The 19,473-nt window shown below is 44.7% G+C and overlaps 1 protein-coding gene across 4 annotated transcripts; it reads right to left on the bottom strand.

The window, feature by feature from the left end:
- Positions 1–286: 286 nt before the first annotated feature.
- Positions 287–3,838, bottom strand: RARRES2 (retinoic acid receptor responder 2). 4 transcript variants are annotated; one of them, XM_084784526.1, is made up of 6 exons: positions 3,687–3,838; positions 3,033–3,236; positions 2,714–2,818; positions 841–936; positions 545–666; positions 287–396 (listed from the first exon to the last, which is right to left on the bottom strand). In XM_084784526.1, the coding sequence occupies exons 2-5, from the start codon at positions 3,210–3,212 to the stop codon at positions 556–558; spliced, it is 492 nt and encodes a 163-aa protein (XP_084640652.1). In that variant the 5' UTR covers positions 3,213–3,236; positions 3,687–3,838; the 3' UTR covers positions 287–396; positions 545–555. The 4 variants fall into 4 exon arrangements, with proteins under 4 accessions (XP_084640652.1, XP_084640653.1, XP_084640651.1 ...); XM_084784527.1 differs by having other exon boundaries at positions 3,627–3,707; XM_084784525.1 differs by lacking the exon at positions 3,687–3,838 and adding an exon at positions 3,538–3,680.
- Positions 3,839–19,473: the final 15,635 nt, after the last annotated feature.

Below are 19,473 nucleotides of genomic sequence, written 5' to 3'. Positions count from 1 at the left end.
CGTGGGCTTCCGTACCTCCAGTCCTGTGGGAGGATGCACCCTACCTGCTCCTTTCTGGTGCTGGGTCCAGTACCAGGAGGCAGAGGCAGGTGGATCTCTGGGAGTTCGAGGCCAGCCTCGAGGACTACAAAGTGAGTCCAGGACAGCCAAGGCTACACAGAGAAACCCTGTCTTGAAACACACACACACACACACACACACACACACACACACACACACACACACACCTTTGCGCTTCCCTTGTATGTACAGGTTGAGCTGAGGGGAGGAGAGCAACAAAACAAGGTTGCAAAGGGACACTCAGCAATTTTATTTATTAGCCTGGAGTATAAAGTCTTTGAGAGGTGGTTGCTTCCACTGGGCACTGCCCTAGCTATACAGGAAGTAAGACAAGTCCTAGAGAAGAACAGAAAACACAGATTGGATATGAGGGGTTTTTTTGGGGGGGGTCTAATCCTAGTTTTCCCCCACACTTCACATATTCCTCCCACCCCCCAAGTCCAATTTTCATGCCAAGGGCTGGCTCCGCCCACCAACCACTTACCTACACAGGGCCTATTTGGATTGCGGGAACCTGGAGAAGGCAAACTGTCCTGGGAAGAAGAAGCTGCGGGAGTCCTCGCCAGCCTGTGCTATCTTACTGCACTGGGCCTCCTGAAGGTTCTGCTAGAACCAGTGTCTGTTGCAGCAGTGCCCGGAAGGGGAGGAGCCTCCACAACCCCCCAGGAGGATGTCCCAGTCGCCCTCTAGGCCACTCCCCTTTCCGGGTTTCCTGTGCTCCCACAGACCCAAACGCCATCAGTCTCTGCAGTCCCCTCCCCAACCTCTTTTCCTTCTTACCTCAGGCCCTTGCTTCAGTACTGGGCAGTGGACCAGCCGGGCTAGAACTTTACCCTTGGGGTCCAGTTTGATGCAGGCCAGGCATTTCCGCTTTCTCTGGGGAGGAGAGTATAAGAGAAGGAAGGAGGAGTGAAGTGACCATGTGGGTCAGGGTGGAAACTGGCCTTCCTGGGCATGCTCTAGAGTGGAGGGATGGCATGGTTTGAATAGGAATGTCCCCCATAGGCTCAGCTATTTGAATACTTGGTCTTCGGTTGATGGTGCTGTTTGTGGGAGGTTTAGAAGGCTTTGACCTTGACGGAGGAAGTGTGTTAGCGGGACAGGCTTTAAGATTTTAAACCCTGAGCTGGTCGTGGTGGCGCACGCCTTTAATCCCAGCACTTCGGAGGCAGAGGCAGGCGGATCTCTGGGAGTTCGAGGCCAGCCTCGAGGACTACAAAGTGAGTCCAGGACAGCCAAGGCTACACAGAGAAACCCTGTCTTGAAAAACAAAACAAAAACAAAAACAAAAAACAAAAAATAAAGATTTTAAACCCTGTACCACTCCCAATTCACTCTTTGTGCTTCTTGCTTCCATTTGAGGCCGTGAGCTCTTAGCTTCCTGCTCTGCTGCCATACCTGCCGGTGGCCACACCTCCCTGCCTCCCCACTAGGATGGACTTTTGTTCCTCTAGAACCCTAAGCCAGAACAAACCTTTCCTATTATTAGTTGGTTTTGGTCATGGTATTTTATCACAGCAACAAGGGGACATGTACCCAGATGGTCATGCAGCTTACCCTGGGATAGGAGAGTTTAGAAGTTCTCTTTTTGGGATGCAGTCTCAAGAAGTAGCCCAGATGGGTCTAGAACCAGTTTACCTGCTTTAACTCCTCCAGTACTCGGATTTCAGGTGTATGCTACCCGGCCCTACCTGCAGACTATAGTACTTTGGTCTGTGTTGGCATGCATGCATTGTGGGTGAGCATGTATATGTGTTCTGTGCATATGCAGCATCCTACATGGATGTCATTTACAGGTGCCTGTGTGAATGTGCAAACATGTATAAAGGCAAGAGTCCTCTTCCCCAGATGGTGTCTGTCTGATTCCGTTTCTCTCTGATGGTGTGTGTGCATGCGTGCATGCGTGCGTGTGTGCATGTGTGTGTGTGTGCACTTGTGCCTGTGCATGTATGTGCCAAACAAGGACATTGGGTGTCCCTCTATACTACTCTGCTTTATTCCTTTCACAGAAGAAAATCTATCAGTGAACCTGGAGTTCTGCTGGCAGCCAGCAAGCCTTGGGGACACTCCTGTGTAGCCATGCCCAGCTCTGTTCATGGCCACCCCAGGACTCAAGTCCTCACGCGTGCACAGCAGGGACTCTTACCACCTTGACCTCGCATTTACATTTTCCTTATAAGACTTAATTTGAAGAAAAGGTCCTGAAACCAAGAGTTTTGTAAATCACCAGCATAATCCAGTCTCCCCCCCTCACCTCCCCCCCCCCCACCCCGCACCAAGGGAGAGAACCAAGGCCTTCAGTGAACCCACAAAGCTGTTAGATACAGAGCAGGAACCTCAACCCAAAATGCTATACCTCCACTCTGAGGTCAGTCCATAGTGATAGTGTCGCCCTTATGGTGGCTGGTTACTGTGAAACCCCGTGGTCAACTGGTTATAGCCTGGCCCGGGTACAGGAGACTCCATAGAAAAGCGTTTTTTAGGAGGAGCTCACAGAAGCGGACCCACTCTGATGGAGAAATTTCCCTCTGTCCTTCTGTCCCTCTGTCCCCTCCATCCCTGCAGACAGTCCCCAGTGATGAGCACAGGGCTTCTCTGGGCTCTAGTTCCCTACCCGGGCAGCCTGTTCCATCAGAAGAACCCCTTCACTCACCCCGTTTGGTTTGACTTTGCACTCGGGGTTTTTCCAGTCCTTCTTGAGGCAGCTGGTCTGCTGGAGCTTAAATTCCAACCTCACAAAGGTGCCAGCTGAGAAGATCTGCGGACGGACAGGAAGGCCGGCGGATAACTCCTGGATGTTACTCCCCTCCTGCGACACCTTAACTTAGAACTGGCACAGCCGAGGAGGCTGGCTGGCTGGGGATGGGGGGTGGGGGGTGGGGGTGGGGAGGACCTCTCCCAGGAAAGCTTTCTGGGAGATCACTGGTGTCCAGGCTGCAACCCTTCATTCTGAACCCAGTCACCCTACTAACCATGTCGTCTGCGCTGTCCACGCCGGTCTCTTGGAAGGCCCAGTGCACAGGTGGGTGTCTGTGGAACTCCTCCAGAGCCACCTGCAGGCCTCTGCGCTGTATCTCGCTGAGCTCCAGATCTGTCCCGAGTACGCTCGCTGTGCCCAGCCACAGGGCTAGGGCGATCAGCAGCCACTTCATGGCTTCGCCTCAGTCCTTCTGGTCCTGCAAAGATGGTGTGTGGTCTTCAGTTCTTGGAGGTGGGGTGGGGTGGGGGCACCTTCTCCCCTGACCTATTCCTGGGGACAGAAGTGCCCCTTTTCTAAATCTCCATTGCCCTCCAACTAGCCCTTTCCACTCTGCAAGGCTTCGTTTCCTGGGGCCAGGAAAGTTTTAGGGTTCCCTGCCAACAGCCCCGGGAAGTAATCCTGCTGGTTATGGCCACCATAGCCTCTTTTCTGAGCCGTTTTCTCTTCCTTCTCGGTTTTCCTCCCCATGTCCCAAACCCCCAGCCTCTCTCTGGTACCTTGAAAAATAATGGGATTTGTTGCTTTAGCAAAGCCTTTCCCCTCTGTGGGTCCCTGGAACAGCTCCCTGGTAGCTGTCCCCTCTCACCCTCTCATCTCCCTTTTCTCTTCTCTCTTGGCCCCACAGGCCCCGCCTTTCCCCACTGACCCTTCTCCCAGAGTCCGGAGTTTTGGAGTTTCCCTGTTTCCCAAAGTTCCCTGACCTTCCTCTTGGATTGGGCCACGGGAGGAGGGGGGAAAGGAGGAGGGCCTGGAGCACCAGATGAGGCAAGCTGCAGGCTGAATATTTTTCAGAAGACGTAAATGTAGGAGGACAGGCCGGCCAAGGGAGGGTGGGAACTGAAAGATGCTTAACCCTCCCTGCACCAGGGCAGCAGCTGCCAAGCCTACCGTCCCCAGGAGTGGGTGTCTCTGCATCCCAGTCCCAACCTGGCCCTGGGTTTTCTAGTATCAGACAGATTTATTTTCTCTTCTTGCCTCTTCTCCAGCCTTAGTCTTTTAATTCTGTCATCTCTCAACACATGACTGTGGTCAGTTGAGGGAGTGACTTTTGCTACGACCCTGCTTGCACAGCTGTTCTTCCACTAGAAAGCCACAGATGGGGAAACTGAGGTTCCTTCAGTACCAAGGTAGCAGGCTTGTTGCTTCAGCTTATGCTGTGTGTCCAGTGAGAGAATCCATCTGCCTTCCGTGCATCTACTTCCTATAACCTCCCTCGTTCTGCCCGGGGCTTGTTCTCAAAGTCATCGGCCTGACTTTGGCTGGCACCAGTCCTTCCTTGCAATCCTTTCCTCCCTCTGCCCTCCCTCCAGCTCCACTCCTTGAACTTGTCAGCAACTCCCAGGTCTCCATGTATAGACTGGCTAGGCTGGGTATGCTTCCCTAGCTTTACTTCCATCCGCCTAGTGTCTTCTGTGGGACCAGCCACCTGACCCCTGACCCCTGACCCCTGACGCTTTTCTCCATCTAGATCTCCAAGGACTTGAGCAAGTGCAGAGCTTCCTGTCTGAGGATCTGACATCTTCCAGGTGTCTGCCGGCCAGGTGGACCTTTCCCCTGAGGGTTGAAGGACTGACGTGTTCTCTAAAAAGCTTTCTTTTATAGTCTCAGTTGCCCAGGGATGCCCTTTCCTATGTCATTCCTGGGTGAGAGACATCCCTAGCCACCCCCATTGCTTGCCTTTGCTGGCTCCACACGCTGCTTTTCCCAGGCATTCTTGAGGTCCCCACTCTAAATGAGATGACGTATAGTCTCCCATGGGCTGCTGGAGTGTTAGGAGCCTGCAGAAAGGACAGGATGCTCTGCTGAAATTCATAAGGGGAGACAGAGAAGTGTCCAAATTCCGGGTGCCTTGAGCAAATATGAAAAGCCTGGGACTGCACATCATTAACAGTGCTGGTCATTCCCTAAGGTTACCAGGCCCAGTAAGCGAGGCTCTGCTGTAATTTCCAATTACAGGGACAAACAATAGAGAAAGCAGAAAAAGATTTATTCAGTGTGGCCATATTGGGAAGATGACAGAAAGCTACATACAGTAACCCCAGAGTTTGTCTTCCTGGCATTGACGTAAAATTTAGGTTAAGTTTTAAACAACTATTTTATTTGTGTGTATGGATGTCTGGCCTGGAGGTATGTGTCTGTACTACAAGTGCCTGTGGTCCACAGAGGCCAGAAGAGGACCTCAGATCACCTGGATCTAAAGTCACAGAAGCTTGTGAGCCACCACGTAGGTGCTGGGAATCAAACCTTGGTCCTCTGGAAGAGCATCCAGCACACAGAGTGCCTGCAGTGCCTGAGGTTCAGATTTTAACAGACTTCAAGGGGTGCAGAAACTTAGTAGTCTTGGCCAACATGTAGTCCCACTCAGGTCACACACACCACTGAGCCATCAGTGCCTCCCTTAGTCCCTCTTGTAAGGTAGTCTGACAAGTTGCCAGAACTGTATGAACTCTTTTGGAGAGATAAATCTCTCCTGGCCAGCACCAGGCTCCAGTGTTTTTGTTCTTTCAACCTTTGTCATGCTTTTCTTTTCTGTCCTCTTTTTTCTTCCCGTCCTCCTTCTCCTTTTTTTCTTCCTTTTTCTTCTTTCTTTCTTTCTTTCTTTCTTTCTTTCTTTCTTTCTTTTTGAGACATAGTTTCTCTGTGTGTGCCTGGCTGTCCTGGAGCTAGCACTATAGACCAGGCTGGCCTCTAACTCACAGAAATCCTCCTGCTTCTGCCTCCTTGAGTGTTGGGATTAAAAGCGTGGGCTACCATCACCTGGCTCTCCTTTTCTTTTCTCTTTTGTTTTTTGTTTTGTTTTTTTGAGACAGGGCTTCTCTGTGTATCCTTGGCTGTCCTGGATTCGCTTTGTGGACTAGGCTGACTTCAAACTCACAGCAATTCACCTGCCTTTGCCTCCCTGAGTTCTTGGATTAAATGTCTGCATCATTGTGCCTGGCTCTTCTTTTCTTTTCTTTTTTCATTTTCTTTTCTTTTCTTTCTTTCTTTCTTTTTTTTTTTTTTTTTTTTACGCATGGTCTCTCTGTGTTGCCCTGGCAAGCCTGAAATTCACTATTTTGACCAGACTGGCCTTGAACTCACAGGCATTTGCCTGTCTCTGCCTCCCCAGTGCTGCTGTTAAGGACACCAGTGTTTCAACAGTATGCTAACACAAAACAATAAAACAATTTTAATTTAAAAAATTGTCTTTCTATAGGGTTTGGAGTGGTTAAGCGTTTGTCGAGTATGCACAAGGCACCAGGATTTGGTCCATAGCACTGAAGTCTTCTCTGCTGCCAAGACTGTTTATAGTCCTGAGGCCTCTGAAGCAGGCTTTCACACGGAGTCTCAGGGTGTCAGTCCATCTCTTTGTCTGTAAGATGGGATCCTGAATCATTTGCTAGAAGTGTTGAGGATGGAATCGGAAACTTAGGGAAAGGGGCTGGCTGGCGGTGTTGGGCATAAAGTTCTCTCTACGCATTGTTCCCTCCCTGCCAGGGTTCGCCACATAGAGCTAAGGGCTTCCGTACTGTGTGCTACGAGAGTACTGTGTGCTATGAGGGTATCACATAGAGCTAAGGATTTCCGTACCGTGTGCTACAAGGGTACCATGTACTATGAGGGTACCATGTGCTATGAGGGCACCATGTACTATGAGGGTACCATGTACTATGAGGGTACCATGTACTATGAGGGTACCATGTGCTATGAGGGTACCATGTACTATGAGGGTGCCATGTACTATGAGGGTACCATGTACTATGAGGGTACCATGTGCTATGAGGGTACCATGTGCTATGAGGGTACCATGTGCTATGAGGGTACCATGTGCTATGAGGGTACCATGTGCTATGAGGGTACCATGTGCTATGAGGGTACCATGTGCTATGAGGGTACCATGTGCTATGAGGGTACCATGTGCTATGAGGGTACCATGTACTATGAGGGTGCCATGTGCTATGAGGGTACCATGTACTATGAGGGTGCCATGTGCTATGAGGGTACCATGTACTATGAGGGTACCATGTGCTATGAGGGTACCATGTGCTATGAGGGTACCATGTACTATGAGGGTACCATGTGCTATGAGGGTACCGTGTGCTATGAGGGTACCATGTGCTATGAGGATACCGTGTGCTATGAGGGTACCATGTGCTATGAGGGTACCGTGTGCTATGAGGGTACCATGTGCTATGAGGGTACCGTGTGCTATGAGGGTACCATGTACTATGAGGGTACCATGTGCTATGAGGGCACTAGCAAGACCCTCAGCTCCAAGAGCCCATCGCTGGCGTTTCAGTCCATAGCTGTCAGTGAGCCGGGATAAGAGATGCTTATGCACTTTTATTTCTGTTGCTGAGCCAAAATATCTTGAGAAAAGCAGTTTTGATAGAGAAAGGGTTTATTCTGTGTGCAGTTCCAGGTTATAGGTCATCACATGGGGCAGCCAGGTAGGAACTTGAAGCAGCTGGTCACATCCACAGTCAAGGCTACAGAAGACATGAGTGCATGCATGCCCACTGCTCAGCAGCTCTCTTTTGCCTGTTCACATATAATTCAGGGCCCAAGCCCAGGTGATACCCACTTTCAACTGTGTCTTCTTCCATTAATTCACTTGCACTCACAAACCAGACACAGAATAGAAAATCTTTTAAAAAGTAAACTATTAACATCCAAGTCATCCTAGCCTCTGGTTAAGCTGATCAACCCATATGTGGGTAGGGGCTGCCATATTGGATTATAGATATAACAGAAAGTGCTATAAATCATGTGAGCTAAAACTATAAATGAATAATGTATGTCTTTTGTGTGTATAAGTGCATGGGATCTCGAAGGAAAATACACTTCTAATATTGATTGCATGTGAGGGAAGGAGAGCAAACTGTACCTCATTTAAACTTAAACTTTCTAGGCCAGTGTATAATTTATCTTTTAAATGGTGACAGTGATTCTAAAAGCTTTAAAAGGTAATATAGGCACAAGTGTATGTGTGTGTGTGTGTGTGTGTGTGTGTGTGTGTGTGCATACACACACATATGCACACAGGTGCACACATATGTAGACACACAGTGCCACTGGGATGCTTGTGTGGAGAGTGGAGTGGAGGAGAATTTTTTCTTTTTTTCTTGTTTTCATTTATTAATTTATTCACTTTCCATCCTGATCACAGACCCCCACTCTCTCCTCTCCTCCCAGCCCCCACTCACTGCCCCTCCCACCATTTCCCTCTCCCCTTCTCCTCAGAGAAGGAGAGTCCCCCACCATGGGTACCAACCCACACTGGGACATCAAGTCACAGCATGACTAGGTGCATCCTCTCCCACTAAGGACAGAGAAGGCAGTCGAGCTATGTGAAAGAGATCCAAAGGCCAGCAATAGAATTAGAGACAGTCCCCCACTCCAGTTGTTAGGGGACCAGCATTAAGACCAAGCTGCACATCTGCTACAAATGGGCAGAGAGCCTAGGTCCGCCCCATGCATTCTTTTTGGGTTCAGTCTCTGTGGTGCCCCATGGGCCCCGGTTAGTTGACTCTGTTGGTCTTCTTGTGGTGTCTTTGAGCCCTCAGGCTCCCTCAATCCTTCCTCTCACTCTTCCACAAAACTCCCAGAGTTCCACTTAGTGATTTGGCTGTGTGTCTCTGCATCGGTTTCGAGGAGCTGCTAGAGGAAGCTTCTCAGAAGACAGTTATGCTAGGCTCCTGTCTGCAAGCCTAGCAGAGTATCATTAATAGTGACAGGTGTTGGCTCTCTCCCATGGGGGTGGGTCTCAAGTTGGGCCAGTCATTGCCTTGCCATTCCCTCAGTCTCTGTTCCATCTTTATTCCTGCACTACTTGTAGATAGGACAAATTCTGGTTCAAAGGTTTTGTGGGTGGGTTGGTGTCCCTATCCCTCCAATGGAAGTCCCTCCTGGCTGCAGGAGGTGGCTACTTCTAGCTCTATATTACCTGCTGCTATGAGACTCAGCTAGGGCCACTCCCACAGACTTCAGGGAGCTTTCTTGTCTCAGGTGTCCAGCTCTGCTTAGAGATGACCCCTGCCCCCATATCTGTTCTCCCAGCTCTCTCTCCTCCACTCTCCTGCAACTTGATCCCTCCTGCTCCTCTCTCCACTCCCTCCCTCACCCGGTTCCCTCCATCCATCCACCTCCAGGGTTTATTTTATTTCCCTTTCTGAGTGAGACTCAAGCATCCTCTCTTGAGCTCTCCTTGTTACTTAGCTGCTTTGGGTTTGTGGATCGTAGCATGGTTGCCCTGTATTCTATGGCTAATATTCATGTATAAGTGAGTATATACCATGCACATATTTCTGGGCCTGGGTTATCTCACTCAAAACATTTTCTAGTTCCATCCATTTGCCTGCAAATTTCCATGATGTCCTTGTTTTTAATAGTTAAGTAGGATTCCACTGTGGAAATGTACCACATTTTCTTTATCCATTCTTCAGTTGAGGGACATCTAGGTTGTTTCCAGCCCCTGGCTATTATGAATAAAGCTACTATGAACATAGTTGAGCAAGTGTCCTTGTGGAATGGTGGAGCATATTTTAGGTATATGGTCAGACGTGAGATAGCTGTGTCATGAGGTAGAACCATTTCCAATCTTCTGAGAAAAAAAAGTGGTTGTACGAGTTTGCACTCTCACCAACAATGGAGGAGTGTTCCCTCTTGCTCCACATCCTTGCTAGCATGAGCTGTCACTAGAGTTTTTGGTCTTAGCCATTCAGGTAGGTGTAAGTTGGGCTGATTTGCATTTCTCTGATGACTAAGGACATTGAACATTTCTTTAAGTGCTTCTTGACCATTAGAGATTCCTCTGTTGAGAATTCTGTTTAGCTCTGTACCCCCATTTTTTGAATTGGGTTATTTGGTTTGTTGGTATCTAATATCTTAATTTTTAAATATATTTTGTATATCAGCCCTATGTCAGCTGTAGGGTTAGTAAAGATCTTTCCCCATTGTGTACACTGCTGATTTGTCCTATTGACAGTGTCCTTTGCGTTACAGAATCTTTTTAGTTTCATGAGGTCTCATTTATTAATTGTTGATCTTAGAGCCTGAGCTGTTGGTGTTCTGTTCAGGAAGAAGTTGTCTCCTGTACCAATGAGTTCAAGGCTTTTCTCCACTTTCTCTTCTATTAGATTTAGTTTATCCAGTTTTATGTTGACTTGACTTGGACTTGAGCTTTGTGCAAGGCAATAGATATGAATCTTTTTGTATCCATCTACACGTAGATATACAATTAAACCATCACCATTTGTTGAAGACACTTTCTTTGCCCCCCCCCCCATCATATGGTTTTGGCTTCTTTGTCAAATATCAAGTATCTGTAGGTGTGTGGGTTTATTTCTGGATCTTTGATTCGATTTCCATTGATCAACATGTCTGTTTTTAATGCCAATATCATGCAGTTTCCATTATTATTGCTGTATAGTATAGCTGGAAGAGTCATGGGTGATGATAGCTCCACAAGTTTTTGTTTTGTTTTGTTTTATTGTACAGGGCTTTTTCAGCTATCCTGAGTTTTTGTTTTTCTATGTGAAGTTGAGAATTACTCTTTCAAGGTCTGCAAAGAATTGTGTTGGAGTTTTGGTGGGACTTGCCTTGAATCTGTAGATTGCTTTTGGCAACACAGCCATTTTTACTATATTAACCCTACCAATCCATGAACATGGGAAATCTTTCTGTCTTCTGATATCTTCTTCAATTTCTTTCTTTAGAGACTTGAAGTTCTTGTCATACAGGTTTTTCACTTGCTTGGTTACAGTTACACCAAGATATTTTATATTATTTGCAGCTATTGTGAAGGGTGTATTTTCCCTAATTTCTTTCTCAGCCTGTTTGTCATTTGTATACAGGAGGGCTACTGATTTTTGTTTGTTTGTTATTTTTAGTTAGTTTTGTATCCAGCCACTTTTCTGATGGTGTTTATCAGCTGGAGGAGTTCCTTGATGAGAGTTTTGGGGTCACTTGTATATACTGTCATATCATCCCTGAATAGAGATACTTTAACTTCTTCCTCTCCAATTTGTATCCCTTTGATCTCCTTTAGTTGCTTTATTGTTTTAACTAGAACTTCAAGTACTATATTGCATAGATATGAAGAGAGTGGGCAGTCTTGTCCCTGATTTTAGTGAATTGCTTTAAGTTTCTTTCTATTTAATTTGATGTTGGCTATTGGCTTGCTATATATAGCCTTTATTGTGTTTAGATATGTGCCTTGTATCTCTGATCTCTCCAAGATTTAACATGAAGGGGTGTTGGATTCTGTCAAAGGCTCTTTCAGCATCTATTAAGATTATTGTATCATTTTCTTTTTCTTTCATTTTTTTATATGGAGGATTACATTGATGTATTTTCATATAGTGAACCATCCCTGAGCCTCTAGGATGAAGCCTACTTGATCATGGTGGACGGATTTTTTGATGTGTTTTTGGATTTGGTTTGCAAGTATTTTAGCACTAATGATCATAAGGGAAATTGGTCTGGAATTCTCTTTCTTTGTTGAATCTTTGTGTGGTTGTTTAGATATCAGGCTGATTGTGGCCTTATAGAATGAGTTTGGAAATGTTCTTTCTGTTTCTATTTTGTGGAATAGTTTGAGAAATATTGGTATTAGCTCTTCTTTGAAACTCTTGTAGAATTCTACACTAAAACCATCTGGCCCTGTTTTTTTTGGTTTTGGTTTTTGTTTTTGTTTTTGTTTTTGTTTTTGTTTTTTTTTGAAGAATTTTCATGACTGCTTCTATTTCCTTAGGGGTTATAGGACTTTTAAAATTGTTCACCTGATCTTCACCTAACTTTGGTTAGTGGAATCTATCAAGAAAATTATCCATTTTATTTAGATTTTCCAATTTTGTAGATTCCAGGCTTTTGAAGTAATACCTAATGATTCTTTGAATTTCCTCAGGGTCTATTGTTATTTCCCCTTTTTAATTTCTGATTTTGTTAATTTGGATATTCTCTCCTTGCCTTTTAGTTAGTTTGGCCAAAGGTTTGACTATCTTATTGGTTTTCTCAAAGAGCCAGCTTTTGGTTTCATTGGTTCCTTGTATTATTCTCTTTGTTTTTAATTTGTTGATTCCAGCCATGAATTTGATTATTTCCATCTGTCTGCTCCTCTTGGGTGTGTCTGCTTCTTTTTGTTCTAGAGCTTTCAGGTGTGCTACTAAGTTGCTAGTATGAGATCTCTCCACTTTCTTTATGAAGACTCTTTGTACTATACACTTTCCTCTTAGCACTGCTTTCATTGTGTCCTGTAAGTTTGGGTATGCTGTGCCTTCATTTTCATTGACTTCTACAGAATCTTTAATTTCTTTCCTTATTTCTTCCCTGACTCAGTGGTCATTGAGTAGAGAGTTGTTCACTTTCCATGAGTTTGTAAGTTTTCTGTTGTTGCTCTTGTTGTCGAAGTCCAGCTTTCATCCATGGTGGTCTGACAAGATACGAGTATTATTCAACTTTCTTGTATCTGTTGAGGCTTGCTTTGTGACAAAGTTATATGGTCAATTTTCCAGAATGTTCCTTGCGGTACTGAAGAAAAGGTATATTCTTTGGTGTTTGGGTGAAATGTTCAGTAGATATCTGTTAGGTCAATTTAATTAATAATATCTGTTAGTTTCATTATTTATCTGTTTAGTTTTGTCTCAATGACCTGTTCATTGATGAGAGTAGGGTACTAAAGTCTCCTACTCTTAATGTGTGGGGTTCAAAGTGTCATTTAAGATTCTGTAATGTTTCTTTTACAAATGTGGGCGCTCCTTGCATTTGGGGCATAGATGTTTGGAATAGACTCATCGTCTTGGTGGATTTTTCCTTTGATGAGTATGATGTGTCCTTCCCCATCTTTTTTTTTATTATTAATTTTGCTTGAAAGTCTGCTTTATTAGATATTAGAATGGCTACTCCAGCTTTTTTCTTGGGTCCATTTGCTTAGAAAACCAGCCTATTACTCTATCTTTGTTACTGAGGTATGTTTCTTGTATGCAGAAGAATGATAGGTCCTGCTTTTTGCATCCATTCTGTTAGTCAGTGTCTTTTTATGAGGGAATTTATTCTGTTTATGTTGAGAGATATTAGTGACCAATGATTATTAACTTCTGTTATTTTGATGTTGGTTGTGGTATTGTTGAGTGTGTGTGCCTCCCTTCTTTTGGATTTGCTGGTATGGAGTTACTTATTTCCTATGTTTTCTTGGGTGTAGTCAGCCTCCTTGGGTTGGAGTTTTCCTTCTAGTATCTTTTGTAGGGCTGGGTTTGTGGATAGATATTGTTTAAATTTGGTTTTGTCGTGGAATATTTTGTTTCTCTCATCTATGTTGATTGAAAGTTTTTCTGGATATAGTAGTCTGGGCTGATATCTGAGGTCTCTTAGAGTCTGTAAGACATCTGCCCAGGTCTTTTGGGTTTTAGAGTTTCTGTTGAGACATTGGGTGTAATTCTGATAGGTCTGCTTTTATATGTTACTTGGCCTTTTCCCCTTGTAGCTTTTAATATTTTCTTTGTTTTGCACATTCAGTGTTTTGATTATTATGTGACAATAGGAGTTTTCCTGGTTCAATATATTTGGTGTTCTGTAAACTTCTTTTATGTTTTAAGATATCTCTTTAGGTTGGGGAAATTTTTTTCTATGATTTCATTGAAAATATTTTCTGAGTCTTGGAGCTGGGAATCTTCTTTTATTCCTATTATTTTTAGGTTTGGTCTTTTCATGGTGTTCCAGATTTCTTGGGTGTTTTGTGTCAGGAATTTTTTTAGATTTAACATTTTCTTTGACTAATGTATCAATTTCTTCAATTGTATCATCTACGCCTGAGATTCTTTCTTCCAACTCTTGTAGTCTGGTGGTGATGTTTGCATCTGTAATTCCTGGTTGTTTTTTTTTTTCCTTTGATTTTTCCATCTCCAGGATTCCCTCAGTTTGTATTTTCTTAATTGCTTCTATTTTCATTTTTAGGCCTTGAACAGTTTTATTCATTTCCTTTACCTGATTGTGTTTTCTAGTATTTTTTTAAAAAATGGATTTATTCATTTCCTCTATAAAGGCCTCTATCATCTCTATAGGATTGGGTTTAAGGTCCTCATCTTGTGTTTTGGCTGTATTGGTCTCCCCAGGGCTGGTTGTAGTAGGATAGGTTGGCTCTGGTGGTGCCATATTGCCCTGGCTTTTCTTGATTGCGTTCTTATACTGGCTTTCAGCCATCTGGTTATCCTTGGTGCTGGCTGGCCACCAGGGGTGCAGACATAGTTGTGGGCTGGAAAATGGAGCATAGGGAAGTGGGTACAGTTTACCACTGTTGGGTGCTCTTTAGGAGAACTTGGCAGGTAGGAGATTGGCCGGGAGGCAGATCTATCCTGTATGTTGCTGGTGCCAGCAGGACTCCTGGGGGAGGCAGGACAATGGAACTCAGGGGACAGCTTGGCTCACCTCTGCTGCTTGGGCCCCAGTGGGACCTAGCAGGTATGGTATTGGGAGGAGTAGTTTAACCTGGATGCTCCTGGAGGCCTCCTCAGGAAGGCCAGCAGAGCTGTGGGACTGAAAATGGAGCTCAGGGACAAATGGAGCTCAGCACAGCTCACTGCTGCTGACTGTGCCCCAGGGGAACCTGGCAGGTTGGGATGGGTCTAAACTGAATGTTCTTGGGGATGGTAGGCCTCCCCGGGAAGGTCGGCAGAGCTGTAGGCCGGACAATCAGGAATTTCTCTTTATAGGAGTTCATTGCAATTGGCTGGTGAGAGTGTAATGTAATATGGCTCAGACAAAAGTGAGAGCTGAGATTAAGGGGGAAAAGTAGATACACTGGAAATCCCTTGTCAATAAAAGCACCAGGGTCAGGAGAAGGTTCACCTTTTTTCATATTCTCAAGTAAATCATATTTCTGCACACATAGGCCTCCGTACTAATCCATTGTGGTTTGACAGGTTTTTGTAATAAGTCCACGGATTCTGGGGCTGGTGAGTCTTCTTGGGGCTCTGAGGTAGATGCAATGAGGTTGGCGGCAGAGCTCCTCAAGTTTTCTATTCTCTCAAATGCTTTATGTGGAGTTGGCAGTTGCTATTTCAGCATTATGTATGGAGTATCTTCCCTTTTCATGACTGAAACCTCCTATTGGAATCATTTGCTCAAGATGTTTTTTGCTATAGCCTTTGGCTGTAGCCTGCAGAGCTTCTGGTAACTTTTTTTTTTGTTGTTGTTGTTGTTTTGTTTTGTTTTTACATTTTTTTGAGACAAGGTTTCTCTGTGTAACAGCTATCTTGGAATTGGTTTTGTAGATCAGGCTGGCCTTGAACTCACAGAGGTCTGTCTGCCTCTGTCTCCGTAAGTGCTGGGTTTAAAGGCATGTGACACAGCGACTGTAACTTCTAAGACTGTGTTTATCAACTTTCCTAATGCTGAGACCCTTTATTACAGTTCCTCATGTTTTGGTGACCCCAACTATAACTTTTTTTTCATTGCTACTTCATAACTGTAATTTTGCTACTGTTATGAATTGTAATGTTAATATCTTATATGTAGAACATCTAATATGAGACCCACAGGTTGAGGCACTAGGATTGCAGGGCATAACCATTTAGCCCATCCTACAGGGATCTTAACTCAAAAAACGTCTTGGAGCCCTTCTGTTTCATCCCCACATGGTATTCTTTCTTAGCAAATGCTTTTCTAAATCCATAAAGTGCTCAGAGGTTAGCATTATGTCATCCATATAATGAACTCTTTTTTTTTTTTAAATAAAGAGTGGATGTTAGATTTCTGAGGCAGCTTAAAGGGACAGGAGGCAGAAAAAGACAGAAGTCTGACCTTCAAGAGATTTGTTTATTAGTACACACTAAGAAGGGTAGACTCTCTGTCTTTCTCTCTGTGTCTGTCTGTGTCTGTGTCTGTGTCTGTGTCTGTCTGTCTGTCTGTCTGTCTGTCTGTCTGTCTCTCTCTCTCTCTCTCTCTCTCTCTCTCTCTCTCTCTCTCTCTCAAAATTGAGGTAACATGCCAAGGGAAAAATCTAGTTGCAACTCTATATAGTCAGGGTGAAGAGGTTGAGAATATAAAAATTGTTGCAGTCATGGGGCTGTGTGCAATTCTGCATTCTGTCTTTCTTGACATTGTATGATTCAAGCAAGACAGAGCTTCACGGGGATAGGTTATCTCTGCAAACATTCTTTTCTGGGATGACTGAGTAAAGTCGTCTTTAATGTTGTAGGAATTCTGTTTTATATCTAAGGCACTCTATCATTCTAAACTCAGACACAGTATAAAAAGTGGGAGTGAGAGCCTTGATCTTTTCTTAGCTCAGGGTCCATTGAAGAGAGGTCCTCTGGTCTCTTAGAGGAGGACAGTTTTAACTTGACTGTCTTTGATGGCTCATGCAATTGCTGTCATGCATTTCTAGAGGAACATTTGAAAATAATTATAGAGGTCTATAAGTAGACTATTTGTTTAGAGAGTAAAACTGAAAGATTTCCCAGAAAGGTGGATGAAAAGGGAGAAACGGATGTGAGTGAGACAGAGTGAGTTAGTGATAGGAAGTGGTTATATTCAGGCCAACAGTAACAAGTCCCACTGCCGGGAATGCTGTCCATAGTGAGCAAGCAGAGGCAGCAGGGGAGCTACAAAGCACTGAAGGAAGGGCACAGGGGGAAATCAGGACTAATGTGAAGAATTGCATCTGTCTTGGGGTGAATGGGATGAAGTTCGTCATAGCCAGAGTTTATCCACAGCATCTAAGAGGTCTTTCTGCAGCTATAGCAGGAACAAGTGGAGCTGTTGAAGGGTGAGGGGGGAGTTCAGTCAGTGAAGAACTTACAGGACAGGGTGAAAACTTAAGGGGCTAACACAGCGGAAAGCAGTGATTCAGCGAAGGAGCTAGAGTTGGAGGGAGCCAGTAGCCCATACATAGGAGGAGACTGGTGGATGAATTTTTGCCTGGTTCTTGCGTCTTTAGGGCCCATATAAAACTAGTTAAAAATCTGCCGATGTGGTGCAGCTCCTGCAGACCAGCTCCAGACACAGTGAAGAGGAGCAAAGAGAGAGAGTCTTGGTGGATTGGTGGTAGGGAGAATTGAGCAGGCAGTGAACAGCTGGTTAAGGGAAACCAATCGCTGGGGAACAACTAGTTATAGGAACTAGCTATTGAGGAGAGGCTGGGGAACGGAGGAAAAAGAAACACTGGAGACCCAGGCATATGCGGTACAAGTTGAAAGCCTTAAAGCCCAGGAGAACTTGATTTTCTGTCTCTCTCACACGCTTACTGCCTGTCTGTCTCTGTCTTGCTGTCTGTCTGTCGGTTCCTTCTTGCTGTTGCCCTTATTTTTCTGTGTCTGTCACTTACTTGCTGTTTTTCTATCTCTCTTCCTGCATGCTGTTCCCCATCTATCCATCTCTCTTGCTGTCTGTCTCACTCTAGCTTACTCTCTCATGTCTGTTGCTTGCTTGCTGTTCTCCTTGGGCCAACCCCAGTGTTTTATTTAAAGTGAAGTTCAGTTTTTTTTTTCCATTACAGATTACATCATGATTTTCTCTCTCTCTCTCTCTCTCTCTCTCTCTCTCTCTCTCTCTCTCTCTCTCTCTCTCTTACTATCAATAGGGCATTCAAAAATCAACAAAGCAAGAGAACAGTCTAAAAAGGAAATACAAAAATTCTGTATAACCTACAATAAAGCATACAGCAAAAAAATCAGTCAATGTCCAAGCAATGGCCAACATAACCTGATTATTATTTCTTAAACAATACTCAGGAAAGTTTAATCATAAATTTCCCTGTGCTAATGCCATTGTGCTTACAAGATTGTCATGGCAACATTGCTTGAGCTAAATGTTCTCTAATAAAGAAAAAAAAACGTGACTTAACACCTAGTCCTAAACCAACAGGTGTGCTATCCAAGCCTAGGCTAACTGTCAAGGGGTCTTCTATTATAAAATATCTGTAAAGCATGACATTCCAAGCCCACCTTCTATTGCTCTCAGAGCAGATTCTAAAGAAACTTTTCTACAGGTAACAGTATCTAGCCAGGTACTGTTATGTCAAGGTCTAAACTTTCACATAGTTTCTGCTTGGATGCTCACAGTCAGAGCAAAAACTCTCTCATTGTCTCAAGCCCTCGGCCAGATGCCTTCTTTCAAATATTCTCTGTGGGAAAACACTTTTTCCTGTATGAATTTCCTTAAGCTGAGAAAGAGAGAGAGAGAGAGAGAGAGAGAGAGAGAGAGAGAGAGAGAGAGAGAGAGAGAGAGAGAAACAGTTTTAGAAGAAAAGGCAGATTTTGAGACAAAATTACACCTAGATCATACATAATATTAATATTTAGGGGCAGTGGTGATCAGCCGGAGATCTTTTGGAACTTTGTCAAGCAAAGTGTCCACAGCTGCTCTGGATGTCTAGAGATCATGCTGGACAGTTGGAGGTCCCTGGAGCTTTGTCAGACAAAGCCTCTGTGACTTGTCCTCATGTTTATGACAGTGTGGAAGCAGCAGCATCTGTGAAGGAGGGCACAGACCCCACACTTAGCATAGTCAGACCTAGCAGTAGTGCTGCAGCCAAAGAATTGAGTTGGTTCTCCAGCGTGTTAAGCTGATCTGAAATGTAAGGGTGTTTTTTTTTGTTTTTGTTTTTTTTGTTTTTTTTTTTTTGAGAGCTGGTGAAACAGGCTAATTGATGGGAAGAAGGCTTTAGTCCAGCTGTTTCAATTCTGAGTCCTGGAAAAGAATGGCAAGAAGAGGCATCGGAAAGAGACAGAAAGTGGAAGTAGGCTAGTCTGACCTTCAACCCATGAGGCGGTCTTTGTTAGCACACACAGCAAGGGATAGCCTCTCTCTGGCAGGAAACAGAGGGGGGGGGGGTCTATCAAAAAAAAAAAAAGGCTGACTTTGACCTTTTGTAGGGTGGGGTGAAGAGCTTGAGAATTGGGAAATTTGTTGCAGCCGTGGTGGCTACGTGCAGCTCTGCAGTCTGTCTTTCCTGACATTTTCTACTTCAAGCAAGACAGATAATCTTGGGAGATAGGTTATTTCTACAAACACTCCTTTCTGGGATGCCTGAGCAAGGTCCTCAGCAACCTTGCTGGAATCCTGTTTTGCCACTAAGGCACTCTGTCAGTGAGCAAGATACAAAGCCAGTCATGGGTCACCATCTTGTGACAAATGGTGGGATTGTGACAGCAAACTTGGGAAAGTACTGAAAGGTCTACTGTTACCCTTTCCAAGTGAATTAAAATTGGTCTTAAATGCCAAGAGTGACTTTATCCACCCTCCATGAGTGTGAGGCAGGGCATGTCCCAGGAGTGCAGCACCTCAGGATGTTCTCTTCCACAGTGCTGGCCTGCGCTTGCGTGTGCCTTCTCTATCTCACACAGGTGGTCCCTAGTCCTGAGGTGTTTAGTCTTTCCCTCAGCCAACAGGCTCACTCCATGTGGTATTCTTGAACTTTTATGCACTTCTTTTTCTGTGCTCTTCTGCCTCAATGG

This window comes from Acomys minous (genome assembly GCF_964271855.1).
Source record: "Acomys minous genome assembly, chromosome: 6".
Classification (NCBI taxonomy): domain Eukaryota; kingdom Metazoa; phylum Chordata; class Mammalia; order Rodentia; family Muridae; genus Acomys; species Acomys minous.
The sequence above is the reverse complement of the archived record's forward strand: the minus strand, read 5'-3'. Positions and strand labels throughout refer to the sequence as shown.